The sequence below is a fragment of the Lactuca virosa genome, chromosome 8 (assembly GCF_052849685.1).
Source record: "Lactuca virosa cultivar CGN04683 chromosome 8, Lactuca_virosa_CGN04683_v6, whole genome shotgun sequence".
NCBI classification, from domain to species: Eukaryota; Viridiplantae; Streptophyta; class Magnoliopsida; order Asterales; family Asteraceae; genus Lactuca; species Lactuca virosa.
Window position 1 is genome coordinate 315,986,102 of NC_136433.1, and position 25,880 is coordinate 316,011,981.

The 25,880-nt window shown below is 33.5% G+C and overlaps 1 protein-coding gene across 3 annotated transcripts in view; it reads right to left on the reverse strand.

The window, feature by feature from the left end:
* LOC145134040 (two-component response regulator ORR26-like) overlaps positions 1 to 25,640 on the reverse strand; it is a 53,679-nt gene extending 28,039 nt beyond the window's left edge. For 2 of the 3 annotated variants that reach the window (XM_079068967.1, XM_079068966.1), the window contains exons 1-4: positions 24,972 to 25,179; positions 12,307 to 12,456; positions 11,763 to 12,173; positions 11,592 to 11,668 (exon numbers count right to left, since the gene is read on the reverse strand). In XM_079068967.1, the coding sequence (XP_078925093.1) occupies positions 11,592 to 11,668; positions 11,763 to 12,173; positions 12,307 to 12,456; positions 24,972 to 25,119 (786 nt within the window). In that variant the 5' untranslated portion in view covers positions 25,120 to 25,179. Of the gene's footprint in view, positions 1 to 11,591; positions 11,669 to 11,762; positions 12,174 to 12,306; positions 12,457 to 24,971; positions 25,180 to 25,563 lie in introns of those variants that run through there. The other variant, XM_079068965.1, reaches the window with a different exon arrangement.
* Between the last annotated feature and the right edge of the window lie 240 nt (positions 25,641 to 25,880).

Genomic DNA, 25,880 nt, shown 5'->3' on the forward strand with positions numbered 1-25,880 from the left:
ATCGTCTAGTGGAGTGCCCTACGGGTTGTATGTAGCCCTGTAGGATAGCTTAAGAACTTTTGATCTAGGATTTCTTGCAGGTTCCTTGTTTGGATGTGGCTCTAGAGTAGGATCATCTGTTTAGGTGTCTATCTCTCCTCTAGTTAAATATGGTTATGCATTCCTTGGAGATTTGCCGGTAATGGAGTAGTGTGTTGTGAGGGGCCTGGTAGGCAGTAGTGAACTACTCGATAGGTAAATTCACTCTTGCATGTGCTTATGTGCCTACTTGATTTCTTGTTTGTTTATATGACGACATATGGTGGTGGGTCAGGTTGAGGTGGTCCGGCTTTGTGCTATAGGCCAAGATACCTCTGTAAGTTGTAGGCATGGAGGCTCGGGAGGAGCGGTTTGGTTGAGATAGAAGGCCATCATACCCAAGGAAATCCAGTCTGTTGACTGTGGACCCAATATGCATGTTTGATTGTTTTGTTGTGTAATGTATGTTGGGGAAACTTACTAAGCTTCGTGCTTACCCAACTGTTTATGTTTTTTTTTCAAGGATCATTGTTTTCGTGGGAAGGCAAAGGCGTGACTATACACATTCATCAGCAGCAATGAAGATTCTGTGTTTACTATATTACTCTAATTTTTAAATAATGTACTTTGGAACAAATAGTTTTCTTAACTTGTATTCTGAATATGAGAAGTTTTACCTTAATTAAAAAAGAAAATTTTAGATGTGAAAATGGTACATTACAAGTTGGTATCAGAGCCCTGGTTTGAGGGATTTGTGAGGAACACTTGTGTGAACCCAAACTCAAACTAGGATCCAATAAATTTTCAAAAAAACATTTTTGAAAACAAATTTTAATAAACGGTTGGGTTAGAGACATGGGATTGGTCTCTTGTCATGTTCTTATTTGATTGTTGGCTTAGGATCGGGAACGTGGACCTCTTACTTAACCTTGGTTTTACAAAAAGATGTGATGTGTACAGTCAGCCAGAGCTCGAACAGAAAAGTGATTCCTAAAATACCCACACTGGTTATATATGTTAAATTTGAACTCGCTGATATGTGAATTGTCAAAAATGCATGCTAGTGGATAAGCTAAGGTTTCCTTTTGGAACTGTTGGATAGTATTGCCTGATTTATATGATGCTCTATGGTATAGGGAATTGCTTAATACGTGTTATTTGATTATGTGAATTGCTACGTGTATGTTGTATAGTTGTATACGATTAGAATTATATAGCCTTATAATTATTGACATAGCCTTATTTCATGTTTGTTTATTGGTTGTGGGCTTAGGGTAGAGTACAATTATTCGATTGTGTATATGATCATGTATGGTGTAAAACTAGCATGCACAAAGAAACCAGCGGTGCGGGAGCGTGATTGCGGACAATCCTAGGAGGATGCATGGGAAGTTAGTTGCAACTTGCAGGAGCAGGAGGGTGTTAGTACACCTAGGAGTGGTCTATTGCAGTGAATTAGAACCTTGAGATGAATTTTAGGTCAACTATGGATAGGTGTGGAAGGTAGTATGGGTCCGTACTACTTAAAGTATAGGATCCGTATGAGAGTCAGAAGGAATCTCGAGGCTACTAAGGAACTAATAGGTAGGATGCCTGGTGTATTGAGTACTGTGTTTTGATGTTTGACCTTTTCTGTTGTATATCTTAGTATGGTAGCTATCAGAGGATTAAGATCAGGTGTTGGTGGCACTGAGAGGACTAGTCTAAGTGATGAGGAGATTTGTAGGATCGTTGTGGTAGAAGTCTTCGTAGCAATCAGGGAGGCGATTCCGGAGTTGTTTGGGTCAGTTAAGACCACATTGATTGAGGAGTTTGACATATAATATGTCGTCGTCACACAGGTTGTCGCTACCGCAAATACCACTGCCGTCGTCGTGGAAGAACTTTAGAGGGGAAAGACGATGCAATAAAAGGAGTTCAATACTATGAAGCCTCCAAAATTCAAAGGCAACAAAGATCTGATTATCACTTTGAGACGGATATCTGATGTGGTGGGATGTTTCTACGTGTGTTTGTGTCCTGAGAACCAGAAGGTGAAATTTGCGTTGAATTTTCTTCGCTGGGGTGTGAAGGATTGGTGGGAGTTTATGACCCATGACTTTTTGCATGCAGAGTGAGTTGTGGTGACTTGGGAATAGTTTCTGGAGATGTTCCATGCAGAATATGTACCACTTGTAGAGCGAGAACGATTGGCACATGAGTACTTATCTCTCAAGCAGACGATCGAGTCAGTGACGGAGATCACTAAGATATTTATGGAGAGAGCCCTCTTCTGCCTGGAGAATGCCACTCCAGAGCAACTGCAGATGTCGTGATACTTGATTATGTTAAGACAGAGATTAAAGAGTTTGTATCGACTCATCCGTTTCGTACCTTGACCGAGTTATACTCAAGAGCCAAGAGGAGGGAGATTGAGTTGGAGATTCAAGGGAAAGAGGAGAGGACAACTTCAAGGTAGTATTAGCCAGCGGCCAAGTGATTCAAGTCTGCCGAATCGAGATCAGGACCAGTTGAAGGGATGAGTTCTGAGTGTGGCAAGTGCGGGAAGTTTCATGATGAAAGGTATCGATCTTTTACACGTCGCTGGTCGGTAGGGATTACAGGCAGAGCACACATGTTTGTTTCTATTGCGGCCAGGAGGGCCACATCAGAGCTCGTTGTCCCTTTCTTGTTTTCGGCGAGGTGTTGGACCCTACACCCCTAGCTTGGTAGTTACCCGACGGTCACTATGGGGCAGCAGGAGTTTTGGGGGCCGAGGTTTGAGTTATCAGTTCTTCGATTTATTCGGCTACTACAATGTTGGTATCATCTGTATCTTTCCGTTTATATTTCGAAGTGCAATTGTAATCTTGGATGGCCGATTGAATGAAATTGTTTTAATTAGTTCATGTTTTATTTTGTCGATCTCTTATTTATGATTGGATTGCTTTTTGTCCCTTGAGTTTGTGCATGTGTGTTGGAGCTCTTGAATGTCGTTTGAGGGTTCGGTTCATCTCGTGTATCCGAATGTCATGGGTGGGATCAAGTAGTAGAGTCAAGTTGTCCAGGAATTTTGAAGGGTTTTGGAACTGTCAAAGTCTAGCATATTGCAAGTGGGGGGAGTGGAGACCTCGTAGTAGGAAGACCTTATGCCAAAGTTCAGTTCTTAGCCAGATTTCTCCAGTTCAAGACTTCCGCGCAATTATTCAATCTTCCAATTCTTGTGTTGGGGTCATCGTCATTTGTTGCATTTCTTGTCAAATTGTCGTGATGCAATTTTATTAATAATAGGGTGTCTTTGTGCTTTAAGGATCTAGGGTGTTAGGAGCCCAGGTTGAGGGTTGTAGGTAGGGCTTCCTTGTATGTTTTTGTTTGATTGGTACTTGGAAGTCTAAGTCACGGCTCAAAGGCCTGGTAGGGTTGGTTTAGTCTTGTTTGTGTTGTTATTGGTTAGCGGATCGCAGGTGAGCCCGAGTGGTGTTAGTGGTTAGCAGATCGGGGGTAATCCAGAGTGTTTGTTAATGGTTAGCCGATCAGGGGTAAGCCCGAGTGATGTCAATAGATAGAAAGGCAAGATCATTTTAGCCAAGTGAGTTATTAACTTAGTAAAATATGCGATCAATGGGTTTTGTCTAGGTTTCGCCAGTACATTTATATGAGGATATCGTTGGTGGTGGTCGATTGTGTGTTTCGTAACCTAGTTTATCAATAGGAAGGTGTGGAGCCAGTAGATCTCATACAGATCGAATCCGTACACTCTTGGTTCGCATGGTGGTTGTATAAAATGTAGTTTCCTGGCTGGTTGTCATGCAAAACCTCAGAATCCTCAAAGTTTTTAGTAAGGAAATTGTTTCTCTCAAGAGTGGTTTGTTGTGAGAAGTGGGAGATCATCCCATCGATGGAGCGAAGTTGATAGTTTTTTGGTCAATATGATTGAGATTCTGGTGACTTTGTATGTTTGGAAATCAGGTATGTTCTTGAAATATTCGACTTATGAATAAAGGGTGGTCCTACTCGAGGATGGTCAATGGCGATGGTTTGGAATTCGTTCTTGTTAGGTTGCATGGTTATCGTTGAGAATAGATTCAACTTTTGGGTTCGGTGAGAAGTTGTTTGGTTAAGGTTTTGCTTCATTATTGCAACGAATGTGAATGCAACCTTTGGAAGTTTCTGCTTGGATAAGGTTCATGCGCCTCGTTTAAGAAATCCTGAGGATTGATGTCACAGTTTTAGAGTGGTGTCGATTTGTGCGTGATAGGGGTGAAATTGGAGAAACCGCAAGAGGTTTAAAGGGTGTTTCTGAAAAAAGTCGTACGACCAGATTTTGAGGACCAAATCTCATTTAAGTGGGGGAGAATTATAACACTCGTTTCCCGAAGAAGTTTGGCTAAGACTTAAGTAATAAAAAATAGGGTTTTTGGAGAAAACCCTCTGCCACAACGTGGGCATGGATGCCAACAATGTGGCGTGAGATGTAATGAAACACGTGTTTTGGAGATGCCACGACGTGGAATAAATATGGCCACGCCATGGCAGCTGTTGCAGCCCAAACGCAAGATTTTTAGGGGTTCCCTCATATATAAACACCTTAACTCTCATTGTAGGTCATCTTCTTCAGCCTCCACACCCTCCTCTTGAAACCCTAGCCTCCATGCATGCTAGAGAGTCAATTTCCCTTGATTTTCAGCCTTGTTCTTGGGTTTTTGGTAGAGCTTTAGAAGAGGGAAGTTCACAAGGAAGCAAGTTTGGGTCCAACATTATCTTCAGTTTTCTGAGTTGTTGAAGGTATAAAGTTCATACCTTGACACGATCCCTTCTAGATTCAAGTTCTACATCATAATTGGGTGGTTTTGGTCCATTTCTTGGATGTTATTGGAGTTTTAAGAACTCCAGAACTTGTGATAGCTTTCCTTGGTCCTTGGACTTCTTTGGATTTAGAAAAAGGACCATGTATGGTGTATTTTGTGTCCAAGCTCAAGTTATAACCTCATTAAAGAGTTAATGGACCTAGAATGCTACCCTTCGTATGGAGTCGTAATGGATAAAGTTGGAAACTTTATCCATTAAGTCATTGTGGAAGAGTAGATCTGGAAGTATGAGCTTTGTTCTGAACTGATTAAATTCTTAATGAGAGAAATGACATTCTGCCAGTGTCCACTGTCCACGACGTGACAATAGATAGCCACGTCGTGGCAAAGTTTAAAATCATGATTGTATTGTCCTGGCTTTACCACGACATGGACTAGGAGGGCCCATAATGTGGAAATGTCTTGCATGTTCACTGTTTGAATTTGTATTCCGACGATGCGGCTAACGAGGGCCTACGACGTGGCATTCACTTTGACCAAATTGACTGTTAACTTTTAGACCAGTTTGACTTAGGGTCAAACTTGAAGGTTTTGGGTTGTTGATTAAGGTTCTACCATATTTTGGTGCTAGTAGGTTCATGGGAGTAATGAGTGTAGAAAGGGAGCTTGTCGCAGTGTTTTTAGGTTCTCCGATTCAGGTGAGTTTTCCTCAATGTATGTGTGGGTTGAAGGCACCAATAACTGTCCACTAGATTTTGTTATGTATCCTTATGTATTGGATGTTTCTGTGTTGTAGTGATCTGTTATATATATATATATATATATATATATATATATATATATATATATATATATATATATATATATATATATATATATATATATATATATATATATATATATATATATATATATATATATATACATATATATATATATGTATATATATATATATGTATGTATATATATATATATATATATATATATATATATATATATATATATATATGTATGTATATATATATATATATATACATACATATATATATATATATATGTATATATATATATATATAGTGTTGAAAAAATTCCGATTAGGTCCCGATTAATCCCTAGGTGCTACCCTACCGATTAGAGGGCGCCTAGTGTGTGTATATATATATATATATATATATATATATATATATATATATATATATATATATATATATATTATATATATATATATATATATATATATATATATATATATATATATATATATATATATATGTATATATATATATATATATATATTGTTGAAAAAATTCCGATTAGGTCCCGATTAATCCCTAGGTGCTACCCTACCGATTAGAGGGCGCCTAGTGTGTGTGTTTGTGTGTATATATATATATATATATATATATATATATATATATATATATATATATATATATATATATCCTAGTGTGTTAGGATGTAGGAGTAGCGGCATGCTGGTTAGAGTACTAGTAGATTAGTTATCATCTAATGGAGTGCCCTAGGGGCTGTATGTAGCCATGTAGGATAACCTGAGAACTCTTGATCTAGGATTTCTTGCTTGTTCCTTATTTGGTTGTGGCTCTAGAGTAGGATCATATGTTTGGGGGTCTATCTTACCTCTGATTACATATGGTTGTGCATTCCTCAGAGATTCATCGGTAGTGAAGCAGTGTGATGTTAGGGGCCTGGTAGGCAATAGTGAACAGATTGAAAGGTAGATTCATAGTTGCATGTGCTTATGTGCCTACTAAATTCTTTTTTATTTATATGTCGACATATGGTGGTGAATCAGGTTGAGGTGGTCCTGCTTTGTGATGTAGGCTAAGATACCAGGTACAGGTCGGTTGTAAGCCGTAGGCACAGAGGCTCGGGAGGAGAGGTTGGGTTGAGGTAGCAGGCCAACATACCCGGGGAAATCCAGTCTGATGATTGTGGACTCAATATGCATGCTTGTATGTATTGTTGTGTGGGGCATTTTGGAGAAATTCACTAAGCTTCATGCTTACACAACTTTTTATGTTGTTTTTCAAGTATCATTTGTTTTCGTGGGAAGACGAAAGTGTGACTGTACACATTCATCAACAGTTTTACTTTGGAACAAATGGTTTTCTTAACATGGATTCTGAATATGAGAAGTTTTACCTTAATTTAAATAGAAAATTTTGGATGTGAAATTGGGCATTTTCACAAACCATAAATAATATCATTTTATTACTTCTCGTTTAGTCTCATATTCGACTTTAGGTGGATCCACTTCACATGGAATCTAATCTCTTAAACATATAACCATCCACCACTGTAAAATGACTCACCATATATAAAACCTGCTTTGTGATGTAGGCTAAGATGCCAGGTACAAGTCGGTTGTAAGTCGTAGGCACAGAGGCTCGGGAGGAGAGGTTGGGTTGAGGTAGCAGGCCAACATACACGGGGAAATCCAGTCTGATGATTGTGGACTCAATATGCATGATTGTATGTATTGTTGTGTGGGGTATTTTGGAGAAATTCACTAAGTTTCATGCTTACACAACTTTTTATGTTGTTTTTCAAGTATCATTTGTTTTCGTGGGAAGACGAAAGTGTGACTGTACACATTCATCAACAGTTTTACTTTGGAACAAATGGTTTTCTTAACATGAATTCTGAATATGAGAAGTTTTACCTTAATTAAAAATGAAAATTTTGGATGTGAAAATGGGAATTTTCACAAACCATAAATAATATCATTTTATTACTTCTTGTTTAGTCTCATATTCGACTTTAGGTGGATCCACTTCACATGGAATCTAATCTCTTAAACATATAACCATCCACCACTGTAAAATGACTCACCATATATAAAATTCTATGGAAAAACATCATCCTCCTATGACCTATATGTTTTAAGGGTGTCTATGTTATCCACATCTCACCACTAATCATATGTTTTCTCTATATACTACACCATGTCTATTCCTTAGACATCTATCCATTTATCGAGAGTAACAGTGCTATGATATGTCAACATTGAAAATAATCATTTCCCAACATGTCATTTTAGATATGGCCGACCTTCTTTATAAGTCGCTCACCCATCCCTCTAAAGTTTCTTACCTGCCCATACACCCACACCTTCAACAACCTCTCTAATAACTCATATGTTGTTGCCTCCTCGACAACAACAAATCTAACCTGATAAAAAACTTTGACATTGATGCTCCCTCATCGACAACCTCTCTTATCAATAGCCATCACCTAAATTTTGCCTAATAATCCATTATGGCAGTTGTTACCAAAGCCTAACATATGACTACACCTCGTCTCCATATGGCAAGCCAATCCATATATGACATATTTAGACCCATAACCCGACTTAATCCCATCACCCAAACCGAGTCATCCATACCTAGTCATATTCACATGCTTTAAAGTATCCATATTGGTTCAATGTTATAAATGACGAATACAATGGACTAATTAAAAATGGCACATCAGCTTTCGTTCCTAGATGATTAGGTTTCAATTTTTTTCACTCAATCTACATAATTAAAAAGAAGCATATCATAGATGTAACTTTAGCTCGTTATATATATATCAACTAATGGATAATGGGAAAAAAATAATGAATGAGTATCCATTTTTTTGAGATCTTTAGCTTGATAGTTAAACTGGATACTACTCAGACAATCTTCTGTCTCGCGAACTCACTTCAATGACCAATCTATTAGCTAGACATAAGTAATGCATTCATTTATGCGTATCTACAAGAGACTGTATACATATACCAACCTCCATATAATCCACGATAACCCGACTATGCTTGTCATCTTTGGAGATCTCTATAAGACTTTAAACAACACCTTGTTCATGGTCCCGTAGGTTTGCTCGATTTTTGTCTCAACCCTGGTTCTTCTAGAGCCTATGCGACTAATCTTTTTTCATTATCGAAATGGTCTATCCATGGCATACTTTTTGCATTAAGTTGGAAACATTGTTACCACTACCTCATCGCTAACACTACTTCAACATATCATTTCTTCTATTAGCAAAGATGTTACCATGACTGACCTCAGATATGTAAATTAGTGTCTTGGAATATTTTTATATTACAATTACTTTTGCATGTTCATCAATCAACATAAATATGTTCTTAACATCCTTGAGTATGCTTACATGTCCAACTACGAGCCATGTCACAACCTATCTGGTACTCAAGAAAATATGGATGCCTCTAACCCTCCTATTGAAGGCCAAAATCATTTATTGTAATATTGTCAGTATGATATATCTTTCCACCAACCAAGATCAACAACTAAGCACAAAACACATTGAGATAGACATCCATTTTGTTCGTGAGATGGTTGCTCTCGATCATATTAGTATCCTTAAATATTTATTCCATATCACAGTACACAAGATATCTTCAACACGACCTTCAAACCAAAGGGCTTCAGAAATATCCAAGTCCCAAAATCTAATCTTAAATATCTGAAATATGATCTAAATTATCCGGGTTTTCGGATATCCAAAATTTGGATATATGCTTTTTAAGATTTGGATACTTATAGTGATTTTTATAAATTTTGGATATTTCAGATACTCGAAATCTAAAAGTATGATTTTTATTAATTTTTTAAATATATTTTGTGTTATTATTTAAAATGGATCTTACGAAGATAGCTTTTTAGGTTAGGATTATCCGGTAAATGTGACATTTTGTTTATACATACATGGTTCTTTTTCTTTTGTAAGAGTTTCTGATTATGCTATTTAACATCATATGTTATTTTTCTAATTCACGGTTCCTGTAGTTATAATACATATATGTGTTAGGTGATGTTATTATTGTTACTTAACTTGAATTATTTTTCAAGTTAGAACATGTTATTGGTTTTTGATGGGTAGTGTTTTAGCATCTGGATCTTTAAGCTACATTAAGAATAATGTGTGACTGTTTTTAACTTTTTTTGTTAATATTTAGTGAATAATAGGCTAAGTGTGTGTTTTGAATCAAATTTTAATAGGTTTTTAGTTGTGTGATTTATGTTTTCTCTATGTTAAAAGATTAACAACGGTTGTTTGATTACTTTGATAGTAAATGTTGGCTAAAATCTAAGAATTCTGGATATCCAATTTTGGTATTCAAATTTGTATCTAACTTTTGGATATCTAAAACTCTGATAGCGAAAATTCAGATATCCAAAACTTCGGATATGGTTTCGGATACCAAAGTTCACTATCCGATATTTTTGATATTTGATTTTAAACACCCCTACTTCTAACCTCTCAGCTTCATGAGTTCATGTTCACTCGGTACATTCAATCTTGGCATCTTGTTATGACTATGGTCTTGTTCCCTTATTGTGTATGTATGAATGTATTATAGTTTTAGTGGCTTGGCCGACCTTATGGTGTATAGTTGTATCCCCGTATGTCTCCCTTTCTATGAGTATGTAAATTTGATCATGTTATCGAATTTGAAGGACCCTAAATAACCAACAACCTCATAATATTTCATACAAAAATGTGGAGGTATGATAAAAGCTAAGTTACTCGGGCCCCAAACGATGCCAAAATTAAAAGGTATACAACCCCTAATTTAAGGGTAACGCCTATGATAACTTAGCAAAGCTACCCCCCCAATTAGAACACATGTAACAAACTTAAGAAGGATATCACCCAAGTAAGACTCATATATAATTCATATCACATGATTAAAAGGAAATGATTTAAGAATACCCTTAAGGAGGTCCTTAGTAAGGTTAGAGGCCAATAGTGTCATTTTACATAACATTGTATCATTATTGGGGTGAGAGATTTGTATGGTATACCTTGATCCGTTTATAGTGAAATCCTACATAAACTTTTTGGGGATTCTTATCATAAACCATGTCTCCAAAAATTACTTCTCTTAATAGCAATCTCTTTATAAACTACATGACCTCTCTCAAAACAATGTTTGGAAAATCACTAACCTATCATTTTAAAAAGATGTCATGTATGAAAGCATCTCTATTGTTATTCATAACAATGTCTTGTGAATAATACCAACATATTTTTACATTTTATAAACTTCTTCCTACTATTCATAAATGTAAAATATTTAAGAAGTTTATGAATGGGTCACATACTTATATAGTCGTTTAATAATAACTTTTATATTATTTAACATAACAAAACATTCTTATAAAGCTAAAAAATTTTGACATAACATTTCAATATTATTCTCATTTCAAAATTGTGAATTTATAATAGCATAAATTATAAAATAATTGCTATTTAATATTTTTATGTATAACCAACTAATTAGAAAGTAAAGGGTTATATATATATATATATATATATATATATATATAAAGGAGAAGAATGAAAAGGATATTGAATACAAGTAGTGGGCTGATGGTCTGTTTTAAAGAGTTTTTAAACGGTCCCGTTAGCTCTTGGATGGATGCAAGCCAACTACTTCTCTAGTATAGGGAAAAAATGATAGGAAATACTTGACTCCCTATAAGATTCTCTACAATAGGTGAACTACACTCAATGACACTAACTAATACCAAGTGCTCATAGGAAAGAGATGAACCTTTGTCTCGTTACATGGTTAAACATGTGATATAGATCCATAAACATCACATGTCGTTCTTGTAATACTCGTATGGGGCAAAACAATGATAGGATATACTAGACGCCCATACAAGATTCTCGTTAAACATGTGATATAGATCTAAAAAAGAAAATCAAACATTTAATGAATTAAATTGGTGTATATATGATTGAATAGCTAACCTGTAGATGACTAGAAACTTGTGCTCTTGTAATACCAGGTACGCCCATCTGCTCATGTATTAACTTAGGAATACACCCTACAATGGAAATACAATATTTATTTAGTAATACAAGATATCAAAAGCAGTTATTAATGAAAAAATGAGTATTGACATGAAGAATTATATTTACTTCCTTCACCCAATTGCCCAATAGCATCCATAAACTTTTCATGCAGTTCTGGAGTCCATACAAGGCGCATCTTACTCTTCCTCTTACTACATACACTCTTACATGTTGTCGCATCCCCATCATACATGATTGGCTCTTTTTTCATGACCCAAGGAAATGCGTTTGCAACATTAACGTTGCGAATATTTGGTACATGACTAAAGTTATATGTGATGTTAGGGATACCAAGATTTTCTACACGGCGAAACTTATCTATAATATTAGGGTTGTTAAGATTTTGTATCCTCTTTCTGATGACATGTTGTCTTAGTAGCCTTATCCTGTCACCGGTAAGGGGGCGCTTCAATACAAGTAAAGCTCCATCCTTCAAAGCTTTTAGCAGAGTTTGATCATCATCTTCCTTGGACATCACTTAAAATAAGAATATGAATGAGCAAAATCCGTTTATCTTGAAAAAAATAATTTTAAGAAACATGAACACAGAGGGAGATCGTTAGACTAGAAATTTATAGAGGTAAAATTAAGGGTGTAATCTTGAACTCACGGATTGCTTGCAGATTCATGTTTCTTGTTATTCTAAGTAACATATGTGCATCGATATCACTCAAGGTACTATCTATTAGTACAAGATCAAATTTTTCCGACCTTTTGGATAGTATTGCTAAGGCAGTGCCACCATGATCCACAGGTGTGACTAAAGCAAATACATAAAACCAAAGAAGATTATGAAAACTAAACTAGTATATCTTTATAATAAATATGATAATATTCTAATAGAAATTTGAAATCAGGAAAATAATGCGTACACCATCTTCAACCATAACATTATTTTTTGTACCAAAAATAGTATACAAATGATAGAGGTAATGATTCATCGCCACCTCTAACTCTAATTTTTACACCAACATTAGTACTCCAAGCATATTCCATTTTTCTAACTTATTTAGTTTTTCAAAATACTATATATTTTTTTTATAAAATTATCTTGCATATATTTTTGTTCAAATAAAGTTATAAATTATATTACTAAACATATATACCAATTAAACAAATAATTTGTGTACAATTAGCCTAAAATAATTGTTATATTATCAAATCAAACATTTTGTCAAATAAAAAATCCACATGTATAAGTTATTTAGATAAATAAAAGACATTTGTTTACAAAAATCTAATTTGGTGTTTTAATACAGATAAATTAAATAGAAGTATATTATTTTAAATTTAAAAGAATAGAAAGAACCTAGAAATATATAAACTCAAACTTGAGGGATCAAAACTACATACATTAAATTTTAGTGGGCCAAAGTAACTTTACACCAAAAAATGTATGTTGACATGATATATAGTATGATAGTATCGGGTCAAAGATGCCTTCAAATAGATATAATTATGATTAATCTCTACTAAAAAAATATATATTAAATGATTTATTTGATATCAAGAAAAGTGATATAATTATATTGATATATGTGGCACGATTTATATTTTCCTCAACACTAATTAGTTGTTAAGGGTAAGAAGAATGGTGATTGTTGAAAATTAGACATGAAGTGATTGTTTTTTTATAGTGTTGTCCAAGGGTCAACTCAATCACATGGAGAACAATCAATATTATAGGAATTTCCATGTATCTTTGAGGTCTTCCACTATTAGAAGTCATGTGCTCCAAGTTGGCCCTTTTCAAGAATCATCTTTTAGTGATGCTAACTAGTAATTCAATGAGGATGGTAATCTTCTTTTACAAAACATAGGTTGGCTCCCTTAAATTAAAGAATTACATACTATAGAGGAAAGTTCTTAGAAAGAATGAGTAAAAGGAAAATTCAATAGAACTATAGCGTTTTAAGGGGTGTAATTTGATTATGTTGATGCAGATTGGCAACATTTTACAATATAAAATGAAAAATATGGTTAAATATTGTGAATAATTATGCTAGGTGGGACAATAGTAGGAAGTCAATTCTAAATCATGAGGGAAAGCAGAGAAATTGGTGGATCCGTTATCAACTACCTCATCAAAATAACATTTGAAGATGTTTTCTCAATTGAAGTTTTTGATGTGAATTCATGATTTTAGTTTCACTTACCATTATATGTAATAAGAATTAACAGAAGTGCATAATGGGGAAATAAACGATGATTTAACACAAGTTAGCTGTCATAGAGTAGATAGTTGTATATAAGGAAAGATTATTCTCAAACATGAAGAATACAAGGTTAATGGGTTGTGGGCCCATACAAGGTCAAGATACAACACCCATTGTATGGTCTAAAAGGTAGAGCCTATGGAGGTGGTCCTACTCCATCCATAGATAGCTTAAAGATCAACCCAAGTTACCTAACATCCTACTTGTTAAAAAAACATGTTGAATATAGGTATGCTTGGTGGCAGCTCAAGTTACCTAACATCCTACTTGTCTACCAGCTTAACATGCCTTGGAAAAGCTAGCAGCCTAAGTTATCTATGGCATCTTGATCTATCTAGGTTGTTTATCTAAAAATATTCTTCAACTATGGAATCCACGAATTATTCAACTTTGTCTAGTTTTGTCATAAATGATTACGTATACTCATATTTTTCCTTATCTGAAACTCTTGAGTGAATATTAACATTCTACAATCAATAAACGAAATTAATGTTTTGTGTTCGAATCTTTTATTATTCCATATGGATTGTTTTACATTAAAATTCTTATTAACACAAACATAAGGGAGAAATATCAATGAGGAAACTGACCTTATAGGATCCATTAACAATATAGATTCTCAGTTACCATATTATGTTTTCATCTAACTCTATTTATAATATGGTCGCTAATTTGAAAATTATATAGCTTCTTTAAATTCTATTTGGCTTCGTTTATGTATGATCTTTGTGTGTGTGGAAAAGTTCGATAAATCAAATTCCTTTAATGATGGTTGTAATAGATCGAGTAATGTGAATGAATGTCATATTGGTAATAATAAGAAAGGAGAATAGATGTAAGTTCTAGAATAAGTAACATATTGACAAGTATTTATTGATGAATGTTCTCAAAGGGGAACAAGAAATGGCAGACATGATATGTTGATTGGATATCTAAATACTCCAAGATTCACCTTGTATTGAATCTTAATGTTCAGGGGGAAAGAGAAACAGTGAACATGATTTGTTGAGTTCATATCTATCTACCCCAAGATTCACCTTGTATCGAATCCACACATTAAGCATTTTTTATTTGGAAGCTAGCGTGCTTACATGCCTTAACCAACTTAGAGGCTCTTATAGAGCAAAAAAGGATTGTAAATGTGATCATTAAGTATGAGGATGGTTTTATTGATAATATAATTTACTTCTTGTACTTCCATCAAAAATTTATTGAGCTTTAAAGGAAAAAGTGTGGTTTGGTTGTATTGAGCCTTAGACACCTAGTTCTAAGTGGATACGTGGTCGATGTGCTTATAAATTGAAGTTCTTATAATATTATTGTCGAATTTTGATTATTTTATATTATTTACACTAAATAAGGGTGGACTATTGTCAAAATCCTTGTTTAAATATTAACAATAGTATACTGATTGGAAAGGTCTATCCTAGAACTTCTAATTTGAGAATTAATACGTGCGTGGATTGTGATTAGCCAAGTTCATGTTCCAACCCGATCTTAAGTGATTACAATGGTAAATTGTGACTCGTTCCCATTTCTTTTAGTTGCGAAAGTCGTAAAATGACTGCAATTAGAGGCAAAAGAAAGCGACTGGTGGTTGGATGTGAGACGTTGTGATAGGGTCCAAGCAATCGGAGCACATTAGAGTCGAACCATCTGACTCATTGTGAATGGGATGGTTGCGAACCAAGTTTCATTGTTGGTTGTTATGATTGATTGTGATCAATCGCATCTGGTTGCATTCATTTGGTGTTTGTTGTGATGTTGTTCACATTCACTTGTGGCTCGTAGCGAAGAGGTGGCTGGATGCAAAGCAGAACTTGAATGCGAAAGCGAATTCCAGTCCGGGGAGTTAGGATGCGAATGCGGGGTCTCAGAATTCTAAGAGTCGCCTCAAAAAGGTCACGCTCGGGAGCTGAAAAGTCAATTTCAATGCTGAAGCCGTTTGTCTTTAGTTTTATTAATTAATCTTTAGTATGTTAAATAAGCCATTAAATGGCATAATAATTAGGTGTCTTTTGATTTATTTTTATTTATCTTTTGTAACGCTACAAAAGCCAAGTTCTATCATTTGTAAGGAAGCAGTTGATTGAAGTTTATAAACATTTGAACTCGTGTTCATCTTATCGAATTGTTGCGTACAATTCAAATATTATCTTCCTCCAAATTTTGATCTCGAACTCAAACCAATAGGTCTTGGTTTGTTTTTATCGAAGATTCAAACTATATGTCTAGTTTGGACTTCAAATCTATCATTTTCTTTACTTGTTCATTTCTTTGATTCAAGTGTTCTTTGTTCCACTACAAGAGTCGTATTTGAGGTCCAAATACACATCAGTTGTGGTATCAGATCCCCAAGTTCCTTTGGGGTTTTGTTAATTTGTCGTTGCTGTTCTTGTAAAAAAAACAAAAAACAATTACATGTTAGGTTTTATCTTTGTTGTTGAGGTTACTGTTCAGGAAAAAAAAGGAGAACTCTTGTTGAGGTGTTGTTGATTTGTTGTGGTTGAGCCGACGTTATTGTTCAAGAAAGAAAAAGGGGATTTCTCAGTGATCAGTCAAAATAATTCACATTGATTCAGATCAGCGAGACCAGATCTTTCATATGAAGTGCCTGGTGGGAGAAAAGGGTTGTTGCGTGATTATCGATGGGGTAGTTGTACCAATGTGGCAACTAGTGAAATGGTGTCAAAATTGAGTTTGGTGACAACATCCCACCTAAACCCATATTCATTGCATTGGTTGGATGATGGAAACGAGGTGATGGTGACTAGGCAGGTCCAGGTGCGTTTGAAGATGGGATCTTATGAGGATAAGGTGCTTTGTGATGTAATTCCAATGGATGCATGTCGCATTCTGTTGGGACGAACATGACAATATGACATGGATGTGATACACCGAGGGAGAAGCAATGAGTATGAACTGATGTTTTAGGGAAGAAGGTCACTTTGAAACCAATGTCTGTAGCTGAGGTGAGGTCGATGTGAAACCAACAGGGTAGGAAGCCAAGTCTCTCAAGGATGGCCACTAAGAAGGAAGAAACTAAAGAAGAGATTATGGAAGAAAAGGTTGAACAAGCCAGAGAGAAGGAACAGGTGTTGAACCAATGGGAAACAGTTCAAGTGCGTGTTGCGAAAGAGGAGCAAGTTTTGTAACTGGAAGGTCCAATCGCAACCTTACTCGAAAAGCATGTGTTGGACCAGGGGAACAAGATTCACAGAAATTCAAATGAGCTTGTCTTTTTATTTGGTTTTGGAAACTATTTTTCTTTTACAAAAAGCCTTATACTTTGATAATGTATAACGGTGTGTATCTTTCAAGTCCTTGTTATTTTATAATATTCATAGAAATTCAAATGTGGTTGGGATTGATTATAATGTAATTTGGTCAAATAGAGTCAGTGGAGGATGTTCACGATGTTTTTGGTGTAGGTTACTACATGATATCATAAACTAGGTAATAATATATGTGTATTCTACCATTTGGATCATCTCATTAGTAATAGTAAGATTTTAGGAATGGTGTGAATGTAATGAATAAGGACTCAAGAGGTTTTCAATAAAGGGGGTCAACTTCTTGTTTGATAATGAAAGACGATCATAATTATCATGTTAATATAACATTGGATATAAAAACCAACAAATAATTATTGTATCTTAATCAGGCTCACCTTTAGGAGGTTTTAAGATCTAACCTGCTTTAGAGTACAAATTCCACTTAATATCATGCAGAATTTGAGGTAACTATGGTTCATTAGTACTTTTGTGTTCCAATGTTAGAAAATATAAGTAGTTTTGGTCAGGTTGTAGTGTAGGAGTTTAAGCTCAATTTTGGAGTTATTAAAATCATTTTTTTCCACTCGTACTTTGAATCTAGATTTGGCCCAATGACATGAGGTTTATGCTTTAATTAGGGTCTATATGATGGTATATTAAATCCAACCTAAGTAGTTTATGATTGGATCTATGTTTAATATATTCCATCATTAAGCTTTAATTCATCCCCATTAATTATTAGTTGTATATATGCTTGTAACTTAAACCCCAATAATGCGACTAGTGGTTGGATGTGAGACGTTGCGAATAGGTCTAAGCAATCAGAGCACATTGGAGTCAAACCATTTGACTCATTGCAAGGCGAAAGAATGCGACTAATGGTTGGATGTGAGACGTTGCGAATGGGTCCACACAATCAGAGAACATTTGAGTCGAACCAACTGACTCATTGCAAATGGGATGGTTGCGAACCAAGTTTCACTGTTGGTGGTTGCAGTCCATTGCGACTGGTTGCGATCAATCGCACCTGGTTGCATTCATTTGATGTTTGTTGTGATGTCGTTTTCATTCACTTGTGGCTCGTAGCGAAGAGGAGTCTGAATGCGAAGCGAAACTTGGATGCGAAAGCGACTTCCAGTCCGTGGAGTTAGGATGCGAACGCGGAGACTCAGAATTCTAAGAGTCACCTTGGAAAGGTCACCCCTCGGGAGCTAAAAAGTCAATTTCAATGTTGAAGCCGTTTTTTAGTTCTATTAAATAATCTTTAGTGTGTTAAATAATCCATTAAATGGCATAATATTTAGGTGTCTTTTGACTTATTTTTCTGTTATCTTTTGTAAGGCTATAAAAGCCAAGTTCTATAAATTGTAAGGAAGTAGTTGATTGAAGCTTATAAACATTTGAACTTGTTCATCTTATCGAATTGTTGCATACAATTCAAATCTAGTCTTGGTTCGGACACGCCTCGTGATCTTTATCTCGAACTCAAACCAATAGGTCTTGGTTTGTTTTCACCGAAAATTAAAACTATAGTATAGTTTAGACTTCAAATCTATCCTTTTTCATTACTTGTTCTTGTCTTTGATTCAGGTGTTCTTTGTTCTGCTGCAAGAGTCGTATTTGAGGTCCAAATACGCATCAAGACTAAGTTGACAAGTTGAGGACATTAAATTGGATGCTACGGTTGCACAAATCAAGATTAAGCAATGTCTATGTTTTTCTCATTTTATTTATATTCGTGCTTTCTTGAAGGAAAAACTATATATAAGTATGATATTAAACGAACTTGTCCTTTTATTTGTTTTTGGAAACTATTTTTCTATTACAAAAAACCTGATAATTTGATAATGTATAGCGGTGTATCTTTCAAGTCCTTGTTATTTGATAATATGCATAAAAAATTCAAATGTGGTTAGGATTGATTATAATGTAATTTGGTCAAATAGAGTCAGTGGAGGATGTTCATGATGTTTTTGGTGTAGGTTACTACATGATATCATAAAACCGGGTAATAATAGATGTGTATTCTACCATTTTGATTATCTCATTAGTAATAGTAAGATTTTAGGAATTGTGTGAATGTAATGAATAAGGGCTCAAGAGGTTTTCAATAGAGGGGGTCTACTTCTTGTTTGATAACTAAGGACGATCATAATTATCATGTTGATATAACATTGGATATAAAAAACCAACAGATAATTATTGTATCTTAATCAAGCTCACCTTGAGGAGGTTTTAAGATCCAACCTGGTTTATAGTACGGATTCCGCTTAATATCATGCAGATTTTGAGGTAATTATGGCTCATTAGTCCTTTCGTTTTCCAATGTTAGAAAATATAAGTAGTTTTGGTCAGGTGGTAGTGTAGGAGTTTAAGCTCAATTTTGGAGTTATTAAAATCATTTTTTTCCACTCATACTTTGAATCAAGATTTGGCCCAATAACATGAGGTTTATGCTTTAATTAGGGTCCATATGATGGTAGATTAAATCCAACCTGAGTAGTTTATGGTTGGATCTATGTTTAATATATTCCAACATTAAGCTTTAATTTATCCTCATTAATTATTAGGTGTATATATGCTTGTAACTTAACCCCCAACTTAACATGGTCTCAATAATTCTTTATGCCATTCAACCCAACAAAACACAATAGGGTCAAGTAGGAGCAATTAGGTGATGAGGATAATTCATCTCATTATTTGACTAGATGCCCAAATTGTAGTTTCTTAATATCCATTCCACTATATTGATACATTTCATTAACAAAGTACAACATGACCAACTATATTTTGGTAATGTCGGACCTCTCTCAAATCACAACAAGAAATATAGCCTTTAATGATGCCTCCTTTAGCGACGACATCAGGCTGAACACGAATTATGTCACCGCTAAATCCCTCGTCTAAAGAGTCCTTGTCGGTGATACATGTGACAATCCAAGGTTAAATCTAGGCCGTTAGTTCCATTATTTGATCCACTGGATGGTGTTATTGTACGTCAAGATCATGGGGGGCATTGAGTGGGGTGGGGGGCAAAGTGGGCAGCTGCATAGGGCCCAATTTTATACATTATATATTTTTATTTAAAAATAAAAAATTATAATAAAGATAAGGGCCCCATTTTTTCTTGTTCATCCTGGAGCTTTGAGAATACCGGCCCTGGTCAACATGAAATAGCGATGACTCATTTAGTGGCGGTTGCGCCTCGCTAAAGCCCTCGAAAAAAGAATCGGGAAATGCTCCCTCCAATTTATTCAGGAATTGCTCCTAATACACTGAATTGTCATGTTTAATGTCATTAAAATGTTGTCGTTAATGCCTAACGCACATGAAGGCATTTTCCAGCTCTCTTTTTGATATCACGACCATTAATCTCTCCTTTACGCTCTAACGATTCTCTTCGGCTAGCTTTCGACTAATATGTCGGCGATGACAACCATTGGCGCACCAGGTAGCCTCAACCTCCACATACCACTAGTATTCATCATTCACCACCGATTTATTCCTCAACGACAATTCCCATTGGATTTTACAGTGAAGGAGAATGTGATGTATTAGAACTCTTGAATCCTATTCTACGACGTCTTACACCCACATCAACAACCTGTGTTGTTCCGAAGATGTAAGCCACCCACATCACCCCTTTCTCAGTTGTTTCCCAGCCCTAAGGCCATCGACTGCCACCTTCGACCAACGACTTCCTCTTGATACCTCTTAGGTTCTAATTACTCCTTAAAACCCAGTGATTTTTGTTAATATGCTTAATTGGAAATTGCTTAATCAATATTAGATGTTTCTAGTTTTACATGCTTAATTATTAAGGAAAATGCTTGATATGTTTATAAATGCTTAATATGTTTAGAAATGTTATATGATGTGTTTATGTTATTGTTTCGTGTTAATAAGTACTTAATTATTAATTATTAAGTACTTAATTGTTAAGGAAAATGCTTACATATGTTTAGAAAATGCTTAATATGTTTAGAAAATGATATATGACGTGCTTAGAAATTATGATATATATGATGTGTTTTGGAAAGTACTTAATGAAAAATTATTATTCACTTGATTTTTAAATTTCACTCGGAAAAAATTTAATATTTGAAGAAAAATGTTATAATATAATAGAAAAATATTATAATATAATAAAATAAAAATATAATATAATATTTAACGTAAAATAAAAAATATAATATAATATTTAAAATAAAAATAAATCATAAGACGCTAAATCTACCAAGTTATAATCTAATAACTTAATTATTTAAAGTACAATGCTAAAAAAAGTAGGTTTTTTAGTTTAAGTCTCTTCCTTTTAAATCATCAAGAGCTAGAAATACCCTCCCAGAAAGATTATTCCTTTAGGAATAAGAGTATGGTTCCTTTCGGAACGAAATTATGTTCCCTGTGAGGAAAAGAGATGATGATTCCTTCGTAAATGTTGATAGATGATTCTTGCGAGAGTTACATAGTGTATGATAAGAAAAGATAATAATATGAAAGGTTTTGTGAGTGGAACAAGGTAATGGAGAAGGATAATGATTAAGGATTAAGGGTAAGGAATTTGTGAGAGATTCAAGAGAAGGATAATGATTAAGGATCCACGGGAGATCATAAAAGAGGGGAGTAAGTCCGGATGAGTGAAATTAATAATGTTAGTGGAATGTTGTTTAACTTAGAAGATTGGTGAGACTATAGTATGAGATGAGACCGTTGGATCTAGATGAAAATAGAATGTTGAGGCATTAGAGTTGAGAATAGAGAGACGAAGAGTAAGCAGAGAGTGAGACATGCATGCTAAGAGTAAGAGACGAGTAAAGAGCAGAGAAAGAACATGCATCGAATATGAGAAGAAAAAACATAGTATGATATGGGATAAAAGTAAGGGATTGGAAAGAGATAGTAAAAAGATAGAGTATGTATAAAGTATAAGATGAGTCTGAGAAGAGGCTATGCTATGAAAGAGTATGAGAAGAAGAGTAGAAGATAAAGCAAGAGACAGATGAGATGAGAAGGATAGAGATTTTGGCCACAAACATTTGATATTTTAGAATTATATACATATCTAATTTAAAACTGAAAATGAACAGTAAAATTTACATTTGAGATTTTGGCCACAAACATTTGAGATTTTGTCAATTTAGTCCCTTATTTTGGTGAGTTTTGCATTTGATATTTTGGCCAAAAAAATTTGAGATTTTTGCAATTTAGTCTCATATTTTGTGGGTGAGTTTTACATTTGAGATTTTGGCTGATTTAGTCCCTTACTTTGTAGGTTTTAAGCTTTGACCACAATTGTTTTTATATTTGAATTTTTCATCAGTAGAGTTTTTGGTTTCAAACTTTGGCTGCAAGAGTATCTTATATATGTAGTTTTGGTCCATGCACTTTCATAAATTGCCATGTTTCGGCCTTATACTCTTTGGTTTCACACTTTGCCCACTTGACTTTCGTATATTTGCAGGTTTGCTCTGTACAATTTAGTAATAACTTAATAAATTAATTTATCAAATCAATATCAGTTAAACATTTTCACATTTATCATATTTATTGTTATTATTTTATCTTTGTTTTCAAGATTTTAGAAATTATTTTACTAATGTAAATGAGAATATTTATTTATGTTTTACACAATATCAGTACATTTATTTTACTAATGTGGATGAGAATAAATTGTGTACACTTGTTTTTTCTACTAAAGGACCCTTAGGGTAGTTGCATGAGGTCTTTGTAAAGGTGTTTCTTTCTAAGTTGTTGAACGTTTAAGTCTCTTGGTGATATCTATATATATATATATATATATATATATATATATATATATATATATATAAGGTGTTTCTTTCTAAGTTGTTGAACGTTTAAGTCTCTTGGTGATATCTATATATATATATATATATATATATATATATATATAAATGAATATATGACTATCATGTATAAAACATTACATATAAAACCATTCAAAATGATGTAGTTTTCTTTTAAAAATATCCAAAATTACTTATCCAAAATATTATGTTTTGGTTATGTGATTTCTTTGTCCATCCTATCTTGATCCTCTCCAAAGAATCAAAGCTTTATGAGTTAGTAATAGAACTTACTGCAACAAATTTTCGAAATTATTAGAGTACAAACTTTTAATTCGTTTTAATCGAGAAAATCATAAAGTTTTAATGATAGCATTTATTTGTTTACCTACAATCTGCAATCGTATGGATTAAATACTTTTTTGGTTATTGAAAATTTTCATTCAATGTTAGTGGATTAATATATATTTGTTGAATTATTGTAACAATACTGCTATTTTAATGGTTTTATATCTAATAACAAGTACATATGACAACCACATATTCATCAAACCATATATATATATATATATATATATATATATATATATATATATATATATATATATATATATATATATATATAGGGTTAGGTTATTTTGTTTCTTACATTTATTGTGTGCTATAATGCATCAATAAGAATTTAGTAAATTAAATAATTATTGAATTAAATAAATATAGATATTAAATGATTTCCATAATTATATGTATATTAAATGATGTCCATAATTATAATTCTTTTTTATGGAAACTAATTAAATCCGTCATTAATGTCAGCAATAACATTCTTTCAGAATAAATTCGCATTTAGGTTTTTATATATGAGTTCGAATTTTGTTTCAGGAGTCACTCACTTAAAATACAACAAAGTTGCATGGAATATGAAGAACGAGAGTGTATTGTACTATAATACACTCTCATTCTTCTAGATATGAATTCATTATGAAAGAATATTATTGTTGACATTAATGACGAATTTAATTGGTTTCCATAAAAATGAGTTATAAGTATGGATAACATTTAATATACATATAATTAATACTAAAATCGTATTGGTGCATTCTAACACAAAATAGATGTGAAAAACATTTGAACCTACATCTCTCTCTCTCTCTCTCTATATATATATATATATATATATATATATATATATATATATATATATATATATATATATATATATATATATATATATATATATATATATACTTATACATTTATATAAAGACTTATTAGTTCTTTTAGAGTGATATAATCTCAAAAGTATTTGATTGTTAAGTATATTTTTTTTGTGCAATAACTATTTTATTACTTAAGGTATATTTGGAAATAAAATCAAGAGAAAATTATAAATATAATAAAAAAAAAATATTGTGTTTTTCCAAATATTTAAAGTTTTCTACAAATAACCATATATTTCAATCTCAAAATTACTTTTTAATTGGTGAAATCTCTAGAACAAGGTCAATATAATATTTCGTAGTTTAAAAGTTCTCATAAAATCCTAGGTTTGACATACGAAATTATTCATATTTTTACGAAAGTCATAAGTTTTTTACGAAAAAAATATTTTTTTGATGTTTTTTTTTTTGTGCTAAAAGAATCCTCAAAATATCATTTTCACATAAAAAAAAAGAAGAAGATCTTTATATCGTTAAAACTTAAAACCGTATCGGTTGAAAAAGTATTTTACAAAAAAATTGGTTAAATATTTAATGTTAAATGAAAGACCGATTCCGCCGATATCCATTTCAAAGTGAGTGTGCAAAATTTATGGTTATTATTGATTTTCTTTTTAAAAGCTGCATATTTTTCGGATAAATTCTAACGTAGATTTGTTTTTTTACTCTTATTAATATTCATAACTATTGTATTTTTTCGATATAATGAAAACAATCAATTTAATATTAAATAAAAGATATCAAGTTACAATATTACCTTTAAAGGATAAGTAGTTAAGAACCTTAGCCACGACACAAAGAAACCTCTTGTTGTTGTCAACAACCATTACTTTGATTGGTTTGGTGAAGACTGTATGTTCATCCTTGGATCCAGAGTTTTGAGAAAATTCACCATGCACCATCATCGTAAGAACTTTTTAGGAGACTGAGAAAGAAAAAGAAGGTTAGGACAGGTGGTGTATATGATGAAATTTAAAGATTTTTATGGTTTACGAGACATTTAAAGCTTAAATAGTGAATTCAACATTTTACGATTTATGAAAATTGATCATTAATTAAGTGCATTCAACTTTATTAGTTGAATATTATTTATCACCAATAAAAGTCACACAATAAATAGAAAATGGTTAATTATCAAAACAACAAGTCTACAACTTTTACTTGGCTCAAGGGAATGAAGAATATCATGTCATGCTTTCATATCATCTTATCATGTTATTTTGTCCATACAATATAAATGATAAGCTATTTTTATAGAATGTATCAAAATAAAAAAAACTACAAAAAAATTAAAAATAAAATAACAACCATTTACACTCACACTCTCTCTCCTCTCCCATTTTTCTCACCTCGGCACAACAATGTCATTTGACAATGTTTTTTTTTCATGCCACCTTTGAGAGTAGTCTTTGTATGTCATCCAAGCAAATGCCCAATTTTTTGTCACCCACTCCTCTTAACTTTATGTAATTTTTGATAAGTCAAATTACTTTTAAGGTGTATATTTTGATAAGTCAAATTACTTTTAAGGTGTATATATGATGTGAATGTAAAAGCAAATTTGAGTGAGAAATGTGATTTGAATGCAAAATGTGATGTGAATGAAAAAGTTGATGGATGCGAGAAGCGTGTTTAGTGAGAAAGTGAAGATTACACTGTTAATATC